This window comes from Chroicocephalus ridibundus, chromosome 18, assembly GCF_963924245.1.
Source record: "Chroicocephalus ridibundus chromosome 18, bChrRid1.1, whole genome shotgun sequence".
In the NCBI taxonomy this organism is placed as follows: Eukaryota; Metazoa; Chordata; class Aves; order Charadriiformes; family Laridae; genus Chroicocephalus; species Chroicocephalus ridibundus.
Genome location: NC_086301.1, coordinates 362,751 through 386,100, shown reverse-complemented (window position 1 = coordinate 386,100; position 23,350 = coordinate 362,751). Strand labels below are relative to the sequence as shown.

Genomic DNA, 23,350 nt, shown 5'->3' with positions numbered 1-23,350 from the left:
GCCGCGTTTCCCGGGGAATGAATTGCTCGCCCGCCTTCACCCCTTTTAATTGTTGACAGTAAAAAGCGTTTAAATGCCGCTTAATTTGTAATCATCTTCCCGCAAAAAGGGGAGAAACCATTAAAACGTCAGGGAAATGAATAAATCCGTCTCTCGCTGGTTTGGGGCGGCGGCGTTTCTTTATCGGGGGTGATTTTTCTTCCCGTGGCTGAGGGCTGGCTTGGGGCTGCTCCGGGTGGGAGCCCAGGGATGGGCTGGGACCACGGCCAAGCCCCGGTGTCGCCCGGCTGCGACCCTGGGCACCCTCTCATCAGCTTTCCCATTTTTTTCCCCACATCCCATCCCCTCCCCAAAGATGGGATGTCGCTGCACGTGCAGCTTAAAGAAACAATGAGTAAGTTCAAGTTAATTGAACGCCAGCAGCGGGACGGTGCCCAGCAGACCCTGCTTGGTGCCGTGGTTCTCGGCGGTGATGGGCCTCCGTCCGCCACATCCCGCTGCTGGGCGGGATGCAGGGATGGAGGGATGCAAGGATGCAGGGATGGAGGGATGCAGGGGTACGGGGATGCAGGGATGGAGGGATGCAGGGATGGAAGGATGCAGGGATACAGGGATGGAAGGATGCAGGGATGGAGGGATGGAAGGATGCAGAGATGGGAGGGATGCAGGGATGGAAGGATGCAGGGATGGAGGGATGGAAGGATGCAGGGATGGGAGGGATGCAGGGATGGAAGGATGCAGGGATGGAGGGATGGAAGGATGCAGGGATGGAGGGATGCAGGGATGGAGGGATGCAGGGATGGAAGGATGCAGGGATGGAAGGATGCAGAGATGGGAGGGATGCAGGGATGGAAGGATGCAGGGATGGAAGGATGCAGAGATGGGAGGGATGCAGGGATGGAAGGATGCAGGGATGGAGGGATGGAAGGATGCAGGGATGGAAGGATGCAGGGATGGAAGGATGCAGAGATGGGAGGGATGCAGGGATGGAGGGATGCAGGGCCATCTCCTGCATTCTCCGCCCCTGAAGCAGGCTGGCATCAGCCTTCGCGCCCCACGGATGCTCTTGGAGGGTGGCTACTGCCAGGTGCCTCCACGAGCCATGCCAGGGCATGTCGTCCTCCCCATTCGGGGTGTTTGTTTATTTACTAATGCATTATCTAAAAAAAAAATATAGATAAAATTTAAAAATGCCTTTGGCGGGTCCTGGCAAGCAGCAGCCCGGGGGGATGCCCATCTCCCGGGGGACCGGCACAGTCCCCATGGACGGGCCGGTGCGTCCCCATGTCCGTGCACGAGGCGTCTCATCCCCTTTGCTGCCGGCCTGGCTTTTTTTTTTTCTTTTTTTTTTTTTTTCAAGCGGGGGCCAATTAGTTTCACAAATGAGGGCCCTACGGTGCCAGGGAGGATTTGTTACGGCCCCGCGCGCCGGCCCGGCGGCATTGTCCTGCCCTCCGCCCCCGCGGGAGCCCATTGTCCCCAGCCCCAGCGGGGGCTGCTGGCGGCAGATTTATCGGGGCCGGCGTCCCGCCGGCCGGGGCCTCCGCTCCGCAGCTGGCCACGGCGCTGGGGGCTCAGCCCCGGGGACCTTTGACCCGTCCTGCTGTCACCGCCGGGGCCGCCGAGGGCTGCGGGGCCGCATACCTCTCGGGATTTGCTTCGCACGGCCCGTTCAGGGCTGCCTGCCTTTTTTTTTTATTATTTTTTTTTGAATTTTTTTTTTTTTTTGTCTTGGAGCGTTTTGTCCGCAGCTGCGTGGGGGGCGCACGAGCCCACACCCCCCCGGGATAAATCCCTGCGGAGGGAGAGAGGCAGGTCCCATGCGAGGCCGCCTCTCTTGCTGCTTTTATCCCCGTTTCGCTGGGGGGGTTTGGCAGGTTTTGGAGGGCTTCTGGGCAGCCCGCAGCGTGCCTCGCCGGGGCGGGGGCTGAGCATCCCTCCTGGCGCCTCCTGCATCCCTCCATGCAGAGCTGGCACGGCATGCCATGATGGCACGGTGCCGGGATGGGCAATGGTGGGATGGGGGCGATGGTGGGACGCCGGGATGGGCGATGGTGGATGCTGGGATGGGCAATGGTGGGACGCCGGGATGGGGATGACGGTGGATGCCGCGTTGGGCGATGGCGCACACCGAGATGCTCTCGGGGGTGCCCGTCACCGGGCTGGTCCCCAGGCGGGAGGTGTGGGGCTGACCAGGAGGATGCTGCCGGCACCTTTCTGTGGGAGCATCCTTCGCTGGCACCTTCCTGCGTGCCTGGCGTCACCGCAATGCCGACACCGCCGTGGTGGGTGGCCCCGGCAGGCTCCAGCGGTGACTCCTCCTCGCCGCCGGGCTCCCCTGGGCTGGTTTTGGCAGCCCAACGAGCAGCATCCCCCAGCCCCGCTGCTCCTAAAGGCAGCGCGGATCCGTTGGTTACCTTGAACATCTTGCTGCTGCTAATGAATTGCTAATACAATTTTCTAGATAATTTTATTTCCATAGTCCTCACATTTTAATGTCTCCAAAAAGCTAGCATTTATTTGCTTAATCTCCCTGCGTAATACAATTTGCACTGACTCATAGGTTCTGAACAATCAGCTATGCATAAACGAAAACAAATTGTTTAATAACACAAGGGTCTGGTATTTTTATTGACGGTGTGTGAGTATCTGGGGTTGGGGTTTTTTTTCCCTGCTTTTACTGTCGCGTTGGTGCAGCCGGTTTTATACCCGCGGTTGGTAGGATGGAGCTGGCGTTTGTGTTAGGGCTCGGGATTGCAGGCAGAGTCACCCTCGCGCCCCCCCGGGGGGGCTCTGCGGGGTGTTTCTTGGGGTCCCCTTGCCCTGGGCGTCGAGAGGCCCGAGCTCGGCAGCTCCCGCAGGTGCGTGGGGGTGCGGTGATGGCCCGACACCTGCCCTGCCTTTGGGCCGGGGCCTCCAGCTGCCTCCAATGCCATAAAAGCCCCCTTTCCCCCCCCCGGCATTCCCTCCGCGGGGTGGTGGTGGTAGGGTCAGGGGGGCCAGGGTCCCACTGCCGGACCCCAACGATACCTGGGGCGCGCAGCTCTTGGGGTCCCCCCCCCGCAGGAGCATCCTCCCCGGCGCTGGAGCACCCCCCTTGCTGGGGCATCCCGCCGCCCCCCCGCACGCCGGCTGGGCTGGGGGTACCTAACTGACCTCTCTCCCCCCGCCCAGGTACAGACATGGCCGTTTTCTGCCTGCTCTGCGGGAAGCGGTTCCAGACGCAGAGCGCGCTGCAGCAGCACATGGAGGTGCACGCCGGGGTGCGCAGCTACATCTGCAGCGAGTGCAACCGCACCTTCCCCAGCCACACCGCGCTCAAGAGGCACCTCCGCTCCCACACAGGTACGCCGCCGCCGGTCCTCGGGTCAAAACAAAAAAAAAAACAAAAAAAAAGGGAAAAGGAAGGCGAAACTGCCTTCAAAGTGTCAAGGCGGCCGCGATTGAGGTTGTTTGGATTTGCAAAACGAAACGGAAAAAAAAAAAAAAAGCTGCGTGTAATAAGTTGATCCGGTATAAGGTGACATGTGACCTTCTTAGGGGATGTGCGATCATACCCGCTTCATCGGCTTACGGGCGGTAGATGCACATAATCAGCCCGTGCTCGGCCCTAATGGGATTAGGGCGACCTGCGCTACGTGGAGCTGGCGCTTCGGCGGCGCAGCCCAGCGGGGCCGGGAGCGGAGCGCGGGGCTCGGGACGGCTGACGCCGTGTCCTCGGGACGCCTTACGCCGTGTCCTCAGGACGCCCGCACCGTGTCCTTGGCTCCTCCGCCCGCGGCCCCGGGGTGGCGTGGGGAGAGGTCCCGGCCGTCCCCAGTGGATGCTCCCGACCACCGTGAGCACCGTTGCTTGGGTCCAGCCGCAAAACCCCCCGGTGCAGGAAAAAGCAGATCCCTGGGGGACGAGCGGGGCGGTGGGGCTGAGCCCACGCGGTGCTTTGCAGCCCCTCCGGGCATCGCCGCCCGTGCTGTGGCTCGCTGCAGGGGCTGGGGGCTCCTTGCCCTCCGGTGCCCACAGAGCCGGGGGCTCCTGCGCCCTCCTCGGCTGCACTTTTCCTGCTGGGGGGAGGACAGCGCGTGCCAAGGCTGCACACCCCTTCTCCCCCCTTCCCCCGCGGGATACAGCCCCAAAGGGACCAGCAGCGGCTGCGGGGGGACGCGACCGGGAGGGTCCCTGGGTCCGGGCTGTGGCCAACGGCCACCAGACCCACACGTGTCCCTGGGCGCGGGGTCCCCGCTTGGGAAACGGGTGTTGCACGCTGACGATAAGCACATTAATGCCGAGCGCTGGAGCTATTTATAGCCGGTAATCCAGTGACCTGGGCTGCGGGTCGGGCCCCGCGCGTCCCACCCCAACCCCTGCTGCTGCACCAGCTCCCGCGGGGGACAACACCGGGACCGCGGGTGCTTTAGGGGGGGTTTAACCCCGCTGGGGGGCTTCCTCCCGCATGGATGCGAGATGCGCACGCTCCTCCCGAGGCCGGAGTGCTCCCATTTACACGGCTTCTCCCAAAAACCCAGCATGCGGAAAGGCTGCCTGCCCACGGCTGCAAAAGCGCCGTCTTTGACTATAGGATGGAAAAGCAGGGTGATAATTTGGAAGTGGGCACGGGGAGGTGAAACGTGGCCGCCAGCAGGCACCGCCTGCCTCGCCTTGGGACGGGGTCCGGAACACGTCCCGAGCATCCTCCTCCTCCTCCTCCTCCTGCTCCGGCCCCCGGGCAGGGGCTGCGGGAGGGGGCAAGGGGCCGCAGGTCTCGGCTGCAGCACGCGGGGAGAGAGTAAAATATCATTTTAAAGAGGAAGCGAAAGCGCAGGCATGTGAGTATATAACGAGAAGGACAATTTATGCCCAGGCACGAGTGCAGTTTGACACGGGGATAATGAAAAAACGTAGGTCATTGTGGATGACTTAAGCCTTCACAGCTGAAGAAAATGTATGAAATGCGGGGAACATTACACGCTTGGCAGCTCCGCACATCTGCAGCAGGACAAGTGAAATACAGTTGGCCATTCTTTACCATAAACTGTGCTTGTAGGATATGCGGCACAGAGAAATTGTAATTACAGTGACAAGACAAATCAGTAATATTTAAATATTCATGAACAAAGTCTCGGACGATCAATCTATCTTTATTGTCCTTGCCTTCGCGGCTGTAATAAATAAGTAGCTGGAGCCCTCACCTTTCCTTCAAATCATTCCGCCTTTGGTGCCGAACCGGAGTTCATTTATCAGCCGCCCGGTCTGGAGCGCGGGAGATGCCCGGGGCCGGGGCTGCGCCGGCAACGCCGGGCCGGAACCTGGCAATCGGCGATGGGGGACGGGAGGGCGGTGGTCGGCGGTGGTCTCTGTACCCCGGCTGCGGACCCGAGCATCCCCTCCGCACCGGGATGCGGGCCTTGCTGGGGCGCCCGGGATGCTTCATCCCCTGGGATGGCGGCGGGTGCCGGGGGCGAATGCGGGCTGGGGAGGTGGTTTTGGCACGGCGCGGCGGCGGCTCTGACACCGCGCACGTGTCCTTGCAGGCGACCACCCCTACGAGTGCGAGTTCTGCGGCAGCTGCTTCCGCGACGAGAGCACGCTGAAGGGCCACAAGCGCATCCACACCGGCGAGAAGCCCTACGAGTGCAACGGCTGCGGCAAGAAGTTCAGCCTCAAGCACCAGCTGGAGACCCACTACCGGGTCCACACAGGTGGGTGCTGCGGGGGGGTTACCGCGAGGCCGGTGCTGGCGTGGTGTCCCCAGCAGAGGTGCCGGCAAGGTCTCGCTGGCAGAGATGCCGGTGCGGTCCGTGGGTGGAGATGCCGGCGCGGCCCCCCCAGCGGAGATGCCGGCGCAGTCCATGGGTGAAGATGCTGGTGCGGTTCCCCCGGCGGAGATGCCATCCCGGTCCCCCCAGCGGAGATGCCGGCAGCGCGGCCCAGGGCAGCGGCCGGGAATAAGGAATCATTGGATGCGCCAGCGCATAACTGTTGTAAATAGGGGATCAATAGTCGGATCGGTTTTGCTGTTCATTACTCGGTTATCGGCTGTGCCCGCCGCGGCAGCGTCGATGCCGGGCAGTTAATTATCTCCTGGCGGCCCCAAGCCCCCCCTGACGCCCCCATCTCCCCGTCTCCCGCAGGCGAGAAGCCCTTCGAGTGCAAGCTGTGCCACCAGCGCTCCCGGGACTACTCGGCCATGATCAAACACCTTCGGACCCACAACGGCGCTTCCCCCTACCAGTGCACCATTTGCCTGGAGTACTGCCCCAGCCTCTCCGCCATGCAGAAGCACATGAAGGGCCACAAGCCGGAGGAGATCCCCACCGACTGGCGGATAGAGAAGACCTATCTCTACCTCTGCTACGTCTGAGGGCGGCGGCGCAGGGGCGGCGGGGCCGCGGGGCGGAGGACTGGGCAAAAAAAATACCACCAAACCCGCAGCGTCCACGGCCTTGTTTGTTTTCGGGTCTCGCTCCTCGCCGGACGCAGGCTGCGGCTCGCGCCGGGGCCGGGGGACGCGCCAGCCCCTTCCCCAGCCCCATCCGCTCCCCCCTTGCAGCCCCCGGGGGTCGGCTCCCGGCCCCTCCATCACCCCCGGGGCCAGGAAGACGGCGCGGGAAGGACGCGCTTCCCCGAAGGCGCGCGTGCAGCCGGTGCTTTGGGAAGGCTTTAATTTCTGGTTCGCTCTGCCCCCACAGAGCCCCCACCGCGGATGCCCCGAGCTCGGCCCCCGTTTCGGGAGGGCCCCCGCGCTGCGGGACGAGAGCATCCCCGGGGGGACCCGGCCGCAGGAGGGTGTTTGGGGCAGGGACCCGGGTGCCAGCCGGGGTCTGGGGGGCGCGAGGGGCGCCGGGGGGCTGCCGCCCTCCCCCTGACCAAAGACCTCTCTATGCATTGCCCCTTCCTCCCTTCCCCGCCGTCCCGGGGGGATGTGGCCGCTCTGGTGACGCGCGGTGGATGCCGGTGGCGGTGTGGGTGCCGCCGGTGCGCGGCATCGCTCCGAGGGGGGGATCCCCTTTGTTGTGCTGGTTTGGGGCGCCTGGAAGGTGCCGAGCGTGGTTTTTTGCCCAGCCCTCAGCTGCAGGAGCCCGCGCGTGAGGGGCGCCGGGTGGCCGGCGGCTTCGCTCGCCGCTTTTTTTTGGTATATTTTGCTTTTCGTTCAGTGTTTTGGGTTGGTTTTTTTTTTTTTTTTTGGACTTTCTTTTGGAATATTTCCGCGTTTAGCACATTTTACTTGAAATTACCTCGTTTTTTTGTGACCTCATGAGCTTTTATTGATTTTGGGGGGGACGGGGGGCGGCGTGGCCGGGAAGGCGCGTGCCCGGCGCTGGCGGTGGAGGGGCGGCGCAGCGTTGGCGTCCCTGCCGGCCTCCCGTTGTGCATTATCCTTACCAAAACTGGTATTTTTGCCCGGCCCCATGGGGCCAGGGGCGCCGGTTCTTGAAGCTACCTCTTGTGTTCGTTTTTGTTGTGTTTCTCCTTTGCGGTTGCGGCAGCGAGCTCGGCGGTCTCCATCCAGCGTGACGCTCGCCGCTGTTTTTTTTGGTCGTTTTGCTGCATTTGGGTGAAAAAGCGGGGAAAAGAGTCCGCGGGGGGAGCGGGAGGGTGTCGGGATGCGGTTTGGAGGGCGCCGATGGCCCCTCTTGCTGGGGGGTGCCTGTCCTGCCTCTCCCGGCGCCGTGCAGGGATGCGGGTGCAGCATCCTGCGTCCCTCGCGCCCCGGTCCGGCTTTGCGCACGCGCGTGCCCCAGCCCGCGGGGCCTTGGCCAGGCCGCTGTTGTACAATCTGGGATGTGACTGTGGAGAACGGCTTGTTTAATTGTTGTGCCTAAGAAAAAAAAAAAAAAAAAAAAAGAAAAAAAAAAGAGAGAGAGAGAAAAAAACAATATTAAAGAGACCCAGTTCTTTCACACGGAAAGTTGCTGCAATTTCTGGCGCGTGCACCGGCGCTGCCGGCCGCGGGTGCCGCGGTGCCGCATGTGGCTTTTTTTGCTTTAACCTCCCCTCCCGCCCCGTCCCGTCCCCTCCTTCCCTCCCTCAGTGCCGCAGCCTCCCGGCTGGACGGCGTCGGGATGGGTGCCGGAGCGACGCCGCGGTGCCCCGGGCGCGCGTCCCCGCACGGGTCTGCCGTGGCGCGGCCCCCGCCGCCCCTCCATATATATATAAGTATATATATGTGTATCATAGCAGTGAGGACCAAGCGCCCCGCGGGGGCCCCCCTCTCCCCTGGCTTGTGTCGGTGTCGTGCGCGCCCGCCTGCCCGTCCCGTCGCTCTGTGTTGCCGCTCGTGGTTGGGGTCCGTCGCTGCCCTCCTTCCGTCTACCTCAGCACCCGCCGAGCCCCGGCGCGGGGGGTGCCCCACTCCCCCTTCGGTTTTTCTCAGAGTATCTATCGGCTCCTATTTTTTGTACGACTTTCTCCCTCTCCCCTCGTCGTTCGCTCCCGTGCGGTTCTGCTTGCGAGTCCTCTCTGTCCTCTAGCCACAGATGCCGTTAGCTAAAAGTTTCCTGAAAAATAAAGAAAAAAAAAAAAACAAAAAAAAAACAAAAACACAAAAAAAAAAGAAAACCCAGTTGTGGTGTCTCCTAGTTGCAGCTCTCCGCATCTGCCTTCGTCCTGTGTAGATTCAGATTCTTTGTAAGACTTCAGTGTTTCTGACAGAGGAAAAAAAAAAAAAAAAAGACAAAAAAAAGAAGAAGAAGAATATACTGCTGCAGGTTTTTTTCTCTCCATGTGTCACTAAGTGAAGTTTGTGCCTTCTATAGCAAAGAGAATATTTTTTACATCCTACTAACGGTAGATTTTTTTGTAGTGAACATTTTTTGTATTTTTATTTATAAGTCTCATAAGGAAAATAGCAATGTTCAGTTGTATACCTTGAATCTGCAGTTAGAAAACAACAAAAAAAAAAAAACAACCAATAAAGTTAATTCCGTTGTCTCGGCCTGCCGTCTCCTGTTCCTGTGCCCGTGCCTGCGGGGAGGAGGAGGAGGAGGAGGAGGAAGGATGCATCCCGCCGGCTTGGGGCGAGCCATGGCGGGACCCGCGGTGGTGAGTCTGGGGGTGCCTCCTCGGCTCTGAGGGGGGGGTCCCTTCCCTAAACCGACCCCCACGGGTGGGGGGTGCCCCCGGGGTGTGGGTGTCCCCAGGGAGGGGGACCAAACCCGCATCCCTTGTCGCGGGAGGTGAGCCTCCCCGTCCTGGGCGCGCTGCCTGCGCCGCTGCCTGCGCAGCTGCTGCCTGCGCCGCTCACCAGGGAGCGGAGCAAGTTTGCCTCAATGAAAGTGAACTCGTTCATTTAAACCTGACTGCAGAGTAGTCTGGCCCCCCGCTGCGTTAATTATCCTGTAGTTCTCGACTGATTGCTGTACACTAAGCTTAAGCCCTCCTTTATTTATTTACTGACTACATTAACAGCAGCGCCTGCACTCCTTTTGTGCTGCGGCAAACTCTACGGCGGGGCCTGGCGGGTGCTGCCGGCGTCGCCCAGCCGTGCCCGCGCCCGACGGCTGCTGCCCACCGCCCGACGGGCGCCACGGTGCAGGTAAACCTTCGTTACGGCGCGGCGGGGGTCACCGGAGGCAGAGCATCCCCTGTTTTTCTGCAGGGATGGATGCCGCGTGCCGGGCTGCCGCGTGCGCTGGCGTCGAGGCCGCGCTCATCCCGAGGGTTCCCAGCAGGGACGGGGGGCTGCGAGCCGCCCCGAGGTGCCGGTGCCGGTCCCTGCCAGCCAGAGCTCCCCCCCAGCACGGCTCCTCCGGGCGAGCTTTGGGCAAATAGGGCAGAGCGTTGGTCCCGGCCCGGGCGGGCGGAGGTGGTCCTGCTGTGAGCAACCTGCTGCAGCATCCCGGGAGAAGGGGGGCGAAGCCCCTCGCCGGCGTTTGGCCCGGTCCGACGGCGTTATTATCGTAACGGGGAAATTGTCGTAGGACCGGGCCTTTGTCTGCACACTCACGCAGCAGCTGGGAGCGATTATGCTGCAACAATGTTCTGTTCCATCAACATTATGTCCTCATTAAACCTTTATTAGTAGATTAGATTCAGATTTATTGATTTTTTTTTTTTTTTTTTTTTAAAGAGGAAAATCCAGGCTCCTCTCGGAGAGATGCCTGGAACTTTTTTCCCCCGCGTGCGGCGCTTCCCAAAGCAGCGAGAGGGCAAAGGGAGAACCTGGAGCCTTCCTCCGGCATGGGCAGCCTCCTCTTCCAGGTGGGAAGGACCGCGGAGCTGCACGAGGGGGGTAGGTCGGGCGCAGGACGGCTTCCCGGCGAGGACGGAGGACCAAGCGCCCACGCGGCCACCGCCGTGGTCCGTGGGATGTGGCGGCGCAGGTGAGCGTCTCGCGGTGGGTCCCCAAGGGGCGTCCAGGGTGCCAGCGGGCAGGAGAGGGGTGGCGAGGCTGGCTCGGGGGTCCTGCCGCCCCGTCACCCCGTCAAACGCGCGGGCTGGGCAGCACCGTGCGCCCGGGTCAGTGGGCCCATTGGATTTGTCTGTTGGAGCGTTTGATGTTACACGAAGGCGGCTCATTCCAGAGGGTGTTAATTGCCCGCTGCAGTGATCAGGTCTGTAGCACCATCGATCTCGGCAGGATCAATGGGCTGATTTAGTGTCTCGCGAACTCTTTAACTGGACACCTCATCAATAGGCAGCCACTTACAGACCATCAGCGCATTAGCGCGGGCCGGCGCCGGCAGGAGCCCGCTCCACCCGTCCTCAGCCCCCCGTCACTCAGCGGGGAGTTTTCCTACGGGTGACGGCTCCGGGACAGGGAGCGGGGCCCTTGGGCCAGGGCCAGGGGCTTGGGGCAGATGTAGGAGAGCCGGACGCCACCCACGCACCTCTCCCCCACCACCTGCAGCCCGACCGTACGCAGGGGCCCTCCTGCACCAGGGGTGGGCCCTCCTGTCAGCTCCAGCGCTTTCGAGGACGGTGCCCACACTGATTGCTCAGGTACGTCACTGGCGTGAAGGGTCTTGAGCAAGCGCAGCAGGGCCGGGGATCACACCGAAAACACCATCGGTGTTTCTAGTCACGACCCCCTGACACCCCCGGCTCTGAAATGAGGGTGGGCACCATGTTGAGCGGCTCTGCTCCTTGCGGTTTGGGCTCGACTCCCCGCTCTGGGATGCAGCCAGTGGTTCTTTCCACTCTTGTTCAGTGATGGCCTCACGCCTCTGCCCCGACGGGGGTGGAGAGAGGCCGTGGGGGGACGGACCGGAGCCGTGGCAGCAATGGGTGACCCTGCGGGTCTCGGCCAGCACCGTGCGCCCACAGAGCCAGTCCTGTTTGAACCCCAGTTCCTTTGCTGTTGGCTGGCACTGGTCCTCTCCCAGCTCCTGTACCGCTGGGCAGGAGCGTGGGGGGTAAACAGGGCCGGGTGGGGGGAATAAAGGGGGCGCGGGTGGGGGAAACAGAGACACGCGCGGAGCCCGATGAGCAAATGGCTTGCGGGGGAGCGACGGAGAAGGGGCCACGGGCGTGTGGTCCCGGGGGCTTCGTGCTGGGCCGCTGGGGCTCCCCCGGGGCAGCCGGGGCGAGGGGCGGGGGCGGCGGGGACCCCCCGGGGGCGGCGGGACCCCCGGGCGGCGCGGCGCTGTCCGCGGTGCTGAAGCGGCGGCCGGGCGCGGCGGGGCGGGGCGGGGGGAGCGCGGCGCCGTCGGTTCTCGGGGGTCCCTCCTCAGCCCTCCCCGCTCGGGGGCCGCTGCCCCGGCGCCGGGGGGACGGTGGTGGGTGCCCCGGCCTGGGTCGCAGAGCCGTGGAGGACCCACCGGTGGGTCGCGGAGCCGTGGAGCGGCCTCTGAGCACGGCAGCGCCCGAGGTCCCCACCTCGCCCGCGCCCAACGGCGGGCGCCGCTCAGGCGTCCCGCCATACCGACCAGAGGGTGCCCAGCGTGACGGTGTAGGCCAGGACGGCCACCAGGTACGCCCGGAAGAGCAGGACGTCCAACACGTAGCCCACTTGTAGCCACTCGCGGGCAACGTCGCGAAACTCCTCGCGTTTCTCCAGGAACTGGCGGATGGCGGTGATCTCCCGCAGGACGCCGTGCAGCAGCAGGGAGCCCTCCGCCTGGCCGGCAGAGGCCAGTGTGGGCCCCGCGCCCCCCACCGTCTCACACTCCCGGGGGTCCTCGCAGCCGTACTGGTTCAGCCTGGCTGCACAATTGAGAGAGGCGAGTGTGAAAAACCTCTTTAGATGGGGAGCTGGGACTTCTGCGGGTGACCCGGGCACCCAGATCGCCACACAAACAGGGGCGACACGGACACAGATGGCTACGTAGGGCCCAGACCCCTTTGGTTCCCTAGGACCTCTGTGTGCAGCCCTTACCTGTGCTGTCGTTCTCCGCCTGCCTGGAGATGTCTGAGCTCTGCGTCCTGCTTTGGCTGAATTTGTTCCTGTCCCGGATGCAGAGCAGGACGGTGGCTCGTTCCAGCAGCAGGCGCTTCACCCACTCAGGGACATGGGGCTGCAGGTCTTGCTTGTGCACCAGGCGCACGATCAGGATGGTCTCCGTCAGGCTGATGACGAGCAGCGCCATGCACACCACAAAGTAGATGCCTGCGGAGATGCCAGCGAGGTGAGCGGCCTGCTCACGGTCCTGAGCGAGTCCTCCCAGCCCACCTCTCTAGGGGACCTGTGGTCCCTGTACAGAGCAGCAGCCCCTGCTGCTCCAGGCCAGCACCACTGCGGCGGTTGGCTTGGCAGGTAGCGCTGCCGTACCTATCAAGGGGGTGCCAACCGCAGTAGCTGGGAGCGTGTCAGATACGATGATGAGGAAAACCGAGTAGCCCAGCAGAAGGGTGATCTTGAAAGAGACCCTCTCGCCACTGTTGGGCGGTAGGTAGAAGCCCACGATGTCCATAAGCATCAGGAAGATGCTGGGGAGAAGCAGGCTGACGGTGTAGAAGAGGGGGCGTCTCCGGATGACTACCTGTGGGACGGAGAGACAAGAAAGGCTCAGCGAGGGTCTGAGCTAGTGCGGCGCTCTGCCAAGGCAGGTGAGGGTGGTGGGATGCACTACGGTGAGCCAGAGGAGAACAGCTCAGCACCAGGACCCTCCCGCCTGCAGACAGGAGCATCGCAGCAGGGGGCAGCTCGGCGATGGAGCGACAGGAGCCAGGGCAGGACTTTTCCCTAGCGCCCCATTCCCAGGAAGCTCGGTGGCCAAAGAACCTTACGTAGAACTTCATCTCGGCGTAGCTGTCGCTGCTCTTGACGCTGAACTCCTGGAAGCGGCTGAGGACGTAGAGCAGCTCCCACTCGCCCTGGTTCATGAAGACGCTCCGGTCGAACTTGACCAGCTCCGGCTGCCGCCACAGCGAGAGGTTGATGTCGCGGACTGCGGGGGCGGAGGAGAGGTGAGGACCGGGGCGCCCGGCCCGAAGCCGCCGGGCCCCGGGTGCCTGCCCTCCCCGCACGCATCCCCGATCCGCTGGGGCCATCTAGAGGGACGAGTCGCCTTCTGCACCGAGCTCCAGCCCGGCGGAGGCCCTGCCCGCTCCCCCCGGCCGCGAGGGCCCCGGCACTCACTGTGGTGCAGCCAGCTGGTGAAGGTGAGCGAGCAGTTCTGGACGTCGAAGGGGAAGTTGTAGATGTCCAGGCTGCAGGCCGTCATCACCTGGATGGGCTTGAGGTTCTGCACCTCCCCGTGGTGGCTAACGTAGACGTAGGGGACGTGGGGGGACTTTCCGACGTCCACGCTGGGGGACAGGAGGGACAAGACGTGGGCTGGGAGCGCCTTTGGTGGGGGCTCCTCCCGCCGAGTGGCATTTGGGAGGGGAACTGCCCAGGGGCCAGGGGCTCACCCCCCGAGCTGCTTCGTGCGGGCACGGCTGCCTGGCACCACCTCTGCACTGCCTGGGCTGCTGCCCTCTCCTGGCCCCAGGAGCCTTTGTGTCCTTGCCCCGGGGCTCTCTGGAGCCGGCGGGAACACCTTCCATCGCCACGGAGCGGGAAGGACGCCGGCTGGCTTCGCGGGAAGGGCCGGCAGCTCTGCAGCTGCCCTGGCATTGTGCTGCCTTCACAAAGCCTTTCTCCAGCTATCTGGATCCCACCCCCGGCACGGCGCGGGTAATTACCGATGGTTGCGGTTAGCCAGCATTGGAAATGGCCCAACTGCCGAGCCGTTCCCCATCTGCAGCTCGCCCGATGTGGGGAGGCTGCCAGCTCTGTGCCGGGAATACAAAGCGCGGGGCGGCGCGTGCCCGCGGTGGGCAAGGGGGGCCCGAGGGTTTCGTCGCACTCACAACTCATTGATGAGGATGTCGGGCACCCAGATGCTCTCCACGGGGAGGGAGATCTGCGTCAGGTTGTCGAACCGCTCCGGGTCCCACCGGAGGAACTCGTCCGTCCAGTGCTGGGGGACAAGGAAGAGGGGGCTCGGAGGGCAAGGTCCGGTCCACCCCGCCAGCACCCAAACCCCGCGCGAGCACCCTGCTGTGGGAACCCATGCTCAGTGCCATCCGTGGGAGCGAGGACAGGCTCGTCCTGCAGCTCTCGCACCACCCAGCGCCGTGGAGCACGGAGCAGGAAAGCTGTGCCTTGACTTTCATGCCCTACAGAGGTCTCGTCATCCCCTGGGACGGGCTCGACTTTGCTGCGCTCCCGCGGGGCTGCACGCAGGAAAACCTGCGTTTGTGCGGGTGCTCGGCCCCGGCGAGGCTGCACGGTGTCCTCTGCTCACCTGCCTGTACCAGACGTAGGTGGTCAGCACCTGGTTCTTCTCATCCTGCGGGAAGAAGAGGACACCATGTCGGCACGGGGGGTGTTGGCGCTCTGGGAGACAGGCAGAGCGTGCCAGGAGGCGGCTGCCATTGGGCACCGTCCTTGCTGCGGACATGCAGAAGCTGCCCCCGCCCCGGGCAGGGCAGGAGCAGAGGACTCACCACGCTGAGGATGGCGTAGACCATGAGGTCGATGGCCACGTTGGTGGTCGTTCGCCAGTCCCGTACGGGCCGGGTGCCCTTCTGGTAGTGGGCCAGCAGGGAGTGGGACAGGCGGCGCAGGGCGGGCTCGGCAGGCTCTGGTGTCCGGCCCCCCCGCCGGGTACCTGCCAGCGGAGGGAGGGAGGGAGGGATGGATGGATGGAGGGATGGGTGGATGGATGGGGGGCTGCTCACACCAGGGCGGTGTCTGCAGTCGCCCAGGGGGTGCCATGAACCGTGGGATGCTGCCGGCTGCCATCTCTCGCTTACTGGTTTCCCATCAAAGTGACCTAGGAGCATCCTGATGGGAAAGGAGCCTCCCAGCCAGAGCATCAAGCATCACCTCAAGTTTCCTTCCCGTCTTCTGCTGTGCAGGTGGATGGGGCCGTGACCTTCCCCCGGCCTCGAGGACAGGGCTGCCGTCCCCCGCCTCTCCCGGACGGATGCCAGGGCAGCGGCAGCGGGGGACCACAAGGGACTGGCCGCCCCCAGGTAAGTTCCTCCCACTCGCTCCTCCGACGGGAGCCATTTCTTTGCTGTGCAGGCGGAGGTGGGGAAGGCTAGCGATGAGCCAGGGTGCCAAGTTCATTTCTTAGGTATCCTGGCGTTTGGTTCCTGTGGAAACAATCCCTCGGCCGGTGCCGGCAGCATTAACTGCCGAGCGCGTTTCTCTTGGCACCCGAGGCCTCGCTGCAGGGCAGCCAGCGACGCTGCAGCCGAGCCGCGATCCCGGCTTTGCTCTGCAGCACACCCAGCCCCGGAGTCCAATTCCCGGCTAATGAAAGGGACTAATTGGAATAGATCTGCGGGACCTTGGGAAAAGCTGCCAGGAAGGGAACTTTAATCTGTCCTTTAAGCTTAAAAAAAAAAGAAAAAGCCCAGCAGCCTCAGCCCCTCCAAGTCTGCGCGCGGTCGGTAATGCCGGGGAGCCGGCCGGGCGCACGACCCTCGCCCAGGCAGCGGCGCGGGGGGGCGAGAGGCAGCAATTAGGGCCAGGGGAGGAGGAAAACAGGCGCTGCCGGCGTCGCGCTGTGGCCGAGCGGCCTTCCCTGCGGCCGCTGGTGGCAGCTGGCTGGCACCCTCTCCTCCCCCTCCTCTTCCTCGCACCCTCTCCTCCTCCTCCCTGCCCCGCTCCATCTGGAGGCGCTGGGGCTTTGCCAAGGGAGGGCTGGGCTGGGTTTGCCCCGGCCGCTCCGTGCACTTGCCGCGGACACCAAACCCGTGCCGGCAGCTCGCCGGGCACAAAGGGGTACGCCTGGCACACGGGAGTGCGTCTGCACGGACCCTCCCGCCCCCTGACCTCCGGCATCGTGAGGGCAAGAGCGGCGTCGCTCCCGCTGCCCCTCTGCCGCCTCTGCCGGGCTCGCTGCGGGAGGCGCTGGAGTTAGGGACGATGCCCCGAGGGAGGGGGCTGTCTGTCCCACCACAGCCCCCGGTTACAAACCTGCTGAGAAAGCTTTCGGCTGTGCCAGGGCAAAACAGCACAACCATTTTTCTACTCTTTCCCAGGAAAGTTAAACAGGAGAAAATAATAACCAGAGCTGGTGAAGCTTTGGCAGCCGCTTTTGCGCCGTGCGGAGCTGGGATTACAAACCGTGGGCACAGCATCGCTTCCGCGTGCTGCCGTCCCCAAAACCCAGCTCTGCGTTAGGAGGGAGCAAGCGATACATTAGAGAAATCCCTTCATCGGGCGGGGGGCTCAGGCAGCGGCTTCCAGACGGGGGCATGCAGGAGATGACCCCGTTTCTCTCTGTCCTTAGGGCTGGGACAGAGCTTCCAGAGTTCCCTGAAGACCCGCACCCACGAGCCCGCGACGCCGCGCCGGCTCCAAACGCCGCGTTACCGTGCAGGGGGTGTTCAGCCGGCGCCACAGGCGCCCACCCTCGCGCTTCTCCCAGGTACGTTGGTTGTCGATAGCATTAAGCAGCCCTTGCGTGCCGCGCGTGCTCGCGTTTGGGGGAGGTCTAGCACCGTGCCCTCCCGCAGCCCCCAGCCCTGCCCGCGGGTCCCCGGCCTCACCTGGGCTCTGCAGCGCGGAGGCGAGAGGCAGCAGGGCCAGCAGAGCCCCCACAGCGGCGGCCCTCATGGCTCTGCCAGCTCCCGGCCGTGGCTCCCTCGTCGCCAGCCGGCTCCGCCGAGGAGTGAGCCCTCAGCAGCACTCCTGGCTCGCTTTCCCCCCGCCGCCGCGGTTTTGAGAACGCCCAATTAATCTCGCCATCAGCCTCTCCCGCCGCATCAAGTTTCAGGCTGGGAGGCTGCGAGAGGAGCCCACCCAGCCACCCCCCGCCCCACCGGCTCCCCCGGGGCCACCCCAGACCGGGACTGGGCACCTGACACGGAAAAGCGGCATTTGGGGGTGCGAGCATCGTGCCTGGGGGGGGCACGGCGGGGGGAGAGGATGCCGCGGGCACCAGGAGCCCCTCAGCGGGGGAAGCCCTCTGCGATGGGGTGGTCCGTCCCGGGAGGGGACGGAGACACGGCACCGGCACAGGATGATTTTCCATCAGCAGGGGAACGGGGGGCTCTGGAGGTACCGGGCTTCCCTTCGCACCCTGGGGGGGGGGGGTCTGTCCCGATGGAGACGGACAGGTTGCCAACCCCTCGCACCCCGTCCCGGGGCAGCGATTTCGCCCCAACCTGCGCCGCAACCAGGGTCCGTTTTCGTCGCGGCACGTGGCATTGACACACAAGTCTCAGCACGTGAAGGCACTTCTCACCGCTTTTGTTTCCCCCAAAATTCACCGCCTCTGGGCGAACGCGACCAAAGGTTGCTCTTGTACCAGCGAGAGCAGAAGCGCGGCCAGCGCCTGCCCGGGCCCGGCGTCTTCCCCTCCCTGTCACAGCATCGCATCCTCGGGGCAGCGTCCCCCTGCCCGGCGGGGGACCCTCCCCCCGCCCCCCCTCCCCCATAATCTCATATATTCATGTACGTCTGTCTGCGTTTCTCTGTGTCGTAGGTGCCCGTGTCCCCACGGAGCTGCTGGGGAAGCGACGGGCAGAGACCGGAGCCTGCGGCAGCGGCGGCACGGAGCAAATCGCATCAGATGGCAGCGCGGAGTCACTTAAACGAGATAAGAATTAGTGCGCGGCCCTGATGAACTCCCCCTCGGCCGCCAGCAGCGGTGTCAGGGAGAGAGCGAGAGCGGCGCCGGGGCTAATTTGATTTCTCGGCTCCGTCAGCGGCTGGCAAGTCACCTCCCGGGGCGCGCAGGCAGCTCCCAGCTCCTTCCCCTTATTGAATCTGGGTAATGAGAATCACGGGCAGCGCCACAGCGGCGCGGGGGACCCTGCCCCGCTCCGGCCCCTCTCCGTGGGGCGAGCACCGCTCCGGCACAGCCTCTGCTGCAGCATCATTACCTCTGGATCGTCTCCCTTGGGTTTTATGTCTTCATCTTAAAGAGATTTTAATGTAGTTCCTATCGGCCCTCCTGTTATCGGATATCTAATTAATCTATTACAGCCTGGTGTTACACGCGCACGGGGGGCTCTTGCGGGACGTTTTGTGGGGCGGCTGATATCAATCGGCAGCGCCCGGATCAGATTTACTTTCCGAAATGGCGTAATGGGATTTTATTAGCCCTGTAATCTGCTGCGCGGTAATTGCTTTTCTGGGAATCGAAGCGTTTGGCGCCGGGGGCTTCCCGGGGCCCAGCCGCGTGTCCTGCCCAGGCTCTGCCGCAGCAGCAGCAGCTCCGCGCGGGGATGGAGGGATGGAGACCTTCCCCGAGGCCAGAAGCAGCTGCGGGGCTGCCGGGGGAGACACATGTCCCCTGGCACGTGGGATGTCGCAGGCAGCTGAGCCCCCGTCCCTGTTTGCCTGTGTCCCATTAGCTCCTGGAGACAATTTTCTAGCTTTTCTAGGGCTTTTCCCTCGGGCAGCCGCCCTGGGAGCAGGTACTTTGGCTGGGCGCGCGTAGTGAACTTCAGCTGGTGCATAGCCAGGAGCGATGGTGGTCTCGGAGGCTGGGGAGGGCACAGGAGCACGGGCACAAGGTCCCTGCGGTGGGACGGGATGAGGGATGCTCAGCATGCCCCCCCGTCCGCGACGGAACGAGCGATGCTCAGCGTCCCCCTCTGTGAGGGGACCGGCGATGCTCAGCATCCCCCATCTCCCCAGCCTGCCCGTACCGGGAGGGTGACCGAGCCGTGCGGGTGTTCTTTCCGCGGCAGCGTTGGCCTCGGCAGCCCCAGTCCCTGTGCCCTGGGATGTGCCGGGGGCTGTGGGGGCTTTGGCAGGCGCCCACCCGGCTCAGTGCAGGATGGCGACCAGGGACGGAGGCCTCAGCTGCAGCGGCTGCCCGGGGGGAGCCGGCAGGGGAGGGCAGCAGCTCCTCCGGGCTGCCAGGACTCGCCTTTCCGAGCGCGTTTGGAGCGTCAAAAGCAATAAAGCATCGCGCAGGAGCCCTGGCAGCGCGGCTGCCTGCCGGCCCCGGCCCCATCACGCGCCCACGGCCGCCCATTACGGAGCCCGGCGCTGCCCCGAATTGCATGTCTGCTGTGATTTAACGCTGCGAGACATGCAATAAACGCCGGGCGTGGGCAGGGCTGCCAGCAGCCCCTCACGCCGGCGGGGCGCGGGACCCTCAGTGGGGGTAGGAGAGCGAGCCCTCTCCCACGGGCGGTGGTCCTTGGGGATGCTCAGGGGCCCCGGGGGTACGCGGGGTCTCTCCCCCGGCACAACCTTGTGCGGCTCCACATCGAAGCAGGGACCAGAGCAGGTGCTGGGTGCTGCGCCCACGGCTCATGTAATCGCTGCCGAGGGTTGGTGGGGCGCTGGTGGCTTCGCAGGTGCCGAGCCCACCCGCACCGCACCAGCAAAGGAGCCTTTAAACCCCCCGGCGAAGGGAAGGGAGCGCTTCCCTCGCCGTCCTCTCCTCCATTAGACACCCTTCAGGTGTTAGCAATATTCTGCCGCCGTTCCGTTCTCCATTAAAGCCAGGTAATAACAACTACGGGACGGTATTTGCAGCCCATTGCTGCTAATGAAGGAGCTCCAGCTCGTCCCGAGCGGGTACGGCAGCCACGCATCGCAGGCACCATCTCACCCTGGGTTAGGCAGAACTGCCTTGCTGAGAGCGGACCCGACCGGTGTTCAGTCTTGTGAGACCGTCTTTTCCTTTTTCTCTTTATTTTTTAAAGGAGGCCCGTGCCGGAGCAGGAGAGGGGGGCTGGGCTCCGGCCTCGTGCCGTCTTCTGGGCAGAGACCCCATCCCGGGGGCAGGTTTGCAGAGGGACCGTGCCCGCACCGGCTGCCTTTCTGTAAAAACCTCATGTCTGCCTTCCTCCCCTTTCACCCCAGCTCTTCTGCGGCGGCTCTAGCTTTTAAGCAGTATTTCCAATCAGAAACCACAGCTCTTCCAGCCTGGGTTTTAATAAAACCACGCTGGCCATCACAGTAGGATATTTTTCCCTTCATTTTCCAAAGAAAATGAGAAAGATTTCAAGCAAATTGGAAAGGTTAATTTGGGCCGAAAAGGCTCTTAGCTTTTGATGTAAAGCACCTGAAAAAGTCTCGCAGAAAAGCCTCCTCCCTCTTGTTTCCGTTGGAGTTGAACGCGCAGCCGGGCTCTGCCCAGGGGCCAGGGGTCCCAGCCCTGCCGGCGCCTATCCGAAGTCCAAGCCCTGGTCAAGAAGCTCCGGCAAACGAAGCCATCCTGCTTCCAGGAGCGACACGGGCAGGGGAGCTGCTCTGTGGGTGGTGGGGCAAGAGGGCTGAGCCGGGGGTGGTCCTGGTCCAGGGATGCTGTTGGTCCAGGGGATGCTCCCAGTCCAGGGATGCTGTTGGTCCAGGGGATGCTCCCAGTGCAGGGATGCTCTCAGTGCAGGGATGGCTCCCAGTGCAGGGGTGCTTTTGGTCCAGGGGATGCTCCCAGTCCAGGGATGCTCTCGGTGCAGGGATGCTCTCGGTGCAGGGGACGCTGTTGGTGCAGGGATGCTCCCGGTCCAGGGAGGGAAGGCAGAGCCAGACGCAGAGCCAGGCAGCAGCAGCGCTGGAGAGGTCAGACAGTGTCGCACAAGGTGTGGGGACGGCCCTGGAGGGGACGGTGGCCGGAGCCAGGCTGGGAGCGCACGGTGCTCGGCTGTGCGCAGGGTGCTGCCGGTGCCCAGGGAGCTGTGCAGGGTGTCGAGGGGAAGGTGAACATCTCCAGGCTGCCCCTGGCCATCGCGTCCCGACCACCCCATGGCGAGAGTCGCACAGGGCAGCAGGGGTCTGTGGGTGCCTGTTTCTGGGTGCGGAGCTCGAGATAGAGCCGGGCATGAGAACCGGAGGGCAGGGGTTTTGCTAAAGGGGAGGTGAAAACTTCCCGCTGCTTGTGTTTAAGAACAGGAACGGGACCCTCGCGAGGAAACCACAAAGGTGCTGTGCCTGGCATCGTGGGTGACCTGACACGGAGCCGGGATGAGACCGAGGGGCAGCGAAATCCTCATCCCGCCGCTGAGGCTGGAACTCCAGGTGAGAAATTCCTCCTTCCCAGGACCATTTGCCATCTCGAGTGCGAGTGTTTGGTACCCACTGACATTCCCCTGGCGCTAATACGCCGCTCTGCTTTATTTCATTTTTTAAAGCACCCGCAATGCAAATCGCTTCCTTTTGCTAAGACAAGGCTGTGAGGAACATCTCGGGACACGGAAGAAGCGGGGTGAGGGCAGATCTTCAGCTCCTTCTTCCTCTGAGGGCGCAGGACCCCCCCTGCAGTAAATTATCTTTGGTGTAGCGGCGCTCTGACTGCGCCTGACGCTGCCAACGAACCGCCAGTATCTGTCCTGCACCCTAATTAGTCACTGCGGCTTTAATCAGGCTGCTAAACGTCATACGCACTCTCGGCAAACCAGGAGGTAAAAATACAAGGCTGAGTTTATCTTCGTAACCAGGACGTTCAGAATTTTTATGGTAAATTAATACATTTTTTAAGGTGGGGAAATCCCTGGGGAGCCTTTCCCGGGCAGGGAGCTCCGGCCAGGGGGCAGAGATGGGGTCCCAGCACACTGGGACCATGGGGCAGACCGCGGTGACCAGCATCGCTCCCCTCCCTCTGGCTGTTTGGTGGCCTCTGGGCTCCCAAAATGGGAGTTTCTTACCTTGCGTTTAGACTTTGCCGGGTGTCTTGGTTTTTTTCTTTGCATATCAGGGAAATTGGATAACAACGCCGCCGGCTCGCTCGGAGTTATTTTATCAACGCTCCTCCTCCTCCTCCTCCTGCTTGCCCTCTCGCCTCCTGAATTCCCGAGCTGGAGCACCTGTGGGAACCTGGGAGCCCAGAGGATCCCGGGGAGGGCAGCGGTGGAATTCCCACCCCTCTTCCCAAAACAAAAGGCAAGGGATGCTGCGTGGCTGCCCAGGGAGAAACCCAGGGAAAGGGCGCTTTGACTCGGGAATTAGCAAATGGGGGGGTTGCGGTGGCATCGCCCGACCCTTTCAGCCCCCGCTCCCGCAGCGCCTGGGGACGCTGAGGCCAGCGTGGGTGCCTTGGGTGCCCGGCGGGGAGAGAGCGGCCGGGCAGCGGCGAGTGACACCTTTCTGGGGGTGCAGAGTGACGTTTTACCTGCCATCCCCCAGGGAGCTTGGGCTCGGCCACGTTGTCACGTCCCCCCGCGGCGTCCCGCTCCCCGACGGCGTCGCAGCCCTGCGGATCCCCCTGCAGCCCCCCCACAGCCCCATCTCCGCTTCGGGCCTGGGGTCGTTTTATTGAGAGAAAGGTGACGTCTGGGCTGTGTCTGCACGAGGATGCGAAGGGAACGGCGCTTGGTGCCCCTTGGCTCGGCACACCTGGAAAATGCCCATTTTCTGCCAATTTACCCCAGGCCCCAGAAGGCGGGGGCTTGGGCCAGGCGACGAGCAGGCGACTGGCCCCCTCTGTTGTTATGAACCGTTTCTTCACAGTTTTCGCCCAGGGCACGAGCACCCAGGCCCCAGGGCTCCCGGGTTTGGTGGCTGGTGCGGCTGCCAGGGGCAGGAGTCGTTAAAATAGCTATTTATTAGCACTTCTGCACAGAAAAGGGGGCTGGGGAGCGCCTCCGCAAAGCCGGCACCCCCAGCGTTGAAACAGCCATCCATTTATACGTTACCAATTAGCATAATTAACCATATTCATTGTTTTGCAAGTTTTCGCCGGTGCTCATAATTCCTTTTCTGGAAGCCGGCTGGCGTCTTCAATTAGGAGGTGTCCTCAATTAGAAGGTGTCCTCCTCGTCAATGAAAGGTAGGGTGCCGCTTAACTTTAGGGCGCGGGCTGGGTGGGTGAAGGTCCCCCGGCGCAGGGGGGTGTCCCCGCTTCGAGAGGGGGGTCGTGTTGTAGGCGGTCATTAGGGACACGTTTCGCCCTAAGGACGCGTTTCAGGGTCCCGCCGCGTTTCCCGGGCACTCGCCCACCGAGGGCTCGTGGCCGGTTGTTCCTCTGCCCCCGTCTCTCGCCAAGAACCGTTTACCCAAAGTACTTAC

General features: G+C 63.3%; 2 protein-coding genes and 1 long non-coding RNA gene across 4 annotated transcripts in view; 2 read left to right on the top strand and 1 right to left on the bottom strand.

Annotated features, from left to right (window-relative positions):
- Positions 1–8,694, top strand: part of ZBTB16 (zinc finger and BTB domain containing 16) — a 61,254-nt gene extending 52,560 nt beyond the window's left edge. For both annotated transcript variants that reach the window (XM_063355561.1, XM_063355562.1), the window contains exons 5-7: positions 3,175–3,345; positions 5,529–5,696; positions 6,129–8,694. In XM_063355561.1, coding sequence (XP_063211631.1) covers positions 3,175–3,345; positions 5,529–5,696; positions 6,129–6,358 — 569 coding nt within the window. In that variant the 3' untranslated portion in view covers positions 6,359–8,694. The remainder of the gene's footprint in view (positions 1–3,174; positions 3,346–5,528; positions 5,697–6,128) is intronic.
- A 2,693-nt stretch (positions 8,695–11,387) lies between these two features.
- Positions 11,388–17,150, bottom strand: HTR3A (5-hydroxytryptamine receptor 3A). Its single transcript, XM_063355567.1, has 9 exons — positions 16,930–17,150; positions 14,872–15,035; positions 14,670–14,714; positions 14,233–14,342; positions 13,517–13,686; positions 13,165–13,325; positions 12,707–12,917; positions 12,314–12,544; positions 11,388–12,141 (listed from the first exon to the last, which is right to left on the bottom strand). Exons 1-9 carry the CDS (start codon positions 16,994–16,996, stop codon positions 11,843–11,845), a joined length of 1,458 nt encoding a protein of 485 aa, XP_063211637.1. The 5' UTR covers positions 16,997–17,150; the 3' UTR covers positions 11,388–11,842.
- On the top strand, positions 13,435–23,207 carry LOC134525089 (uncharacterized). Its single transcript, XR_010073690.1, has 5 exons — positions 13,435–13,539; positions 15,286–15,402; positions 16,671–16,808; positions 17,868–21,364; positions 21,478–23,207. It is a non-coding gene; the product is annotated as an uncharacterized LOC134525089 (long non-coding RNA).
- Positions 23,208–23,350: the final 143 nt, after the last annotated feature.

Coding starts and splice junctions, on each gene's coding strand:
- HTR3A (XM_063355567.1), bottom strand. CDS start 16,996: ATGAGGGCCGCCGCTGTGGGGGCTCTGCTGGCCCTGCTGCCTCTCGCC. Junction 14,715..14,871: donor TCTACGCCATCCTCAGCGTG/GTGAGTCCTCTG, acceptor TTCTTCCCGCAG/GATGAGAAGAACCAGGTGCT. Junction 12,918..13,164: donor ACGCCGAGATGAAGTTCTAC/GTAAGGTTCTTT, acceptor TCCGTCCCACAG/GTAGTCATCCGGAGACGCCC.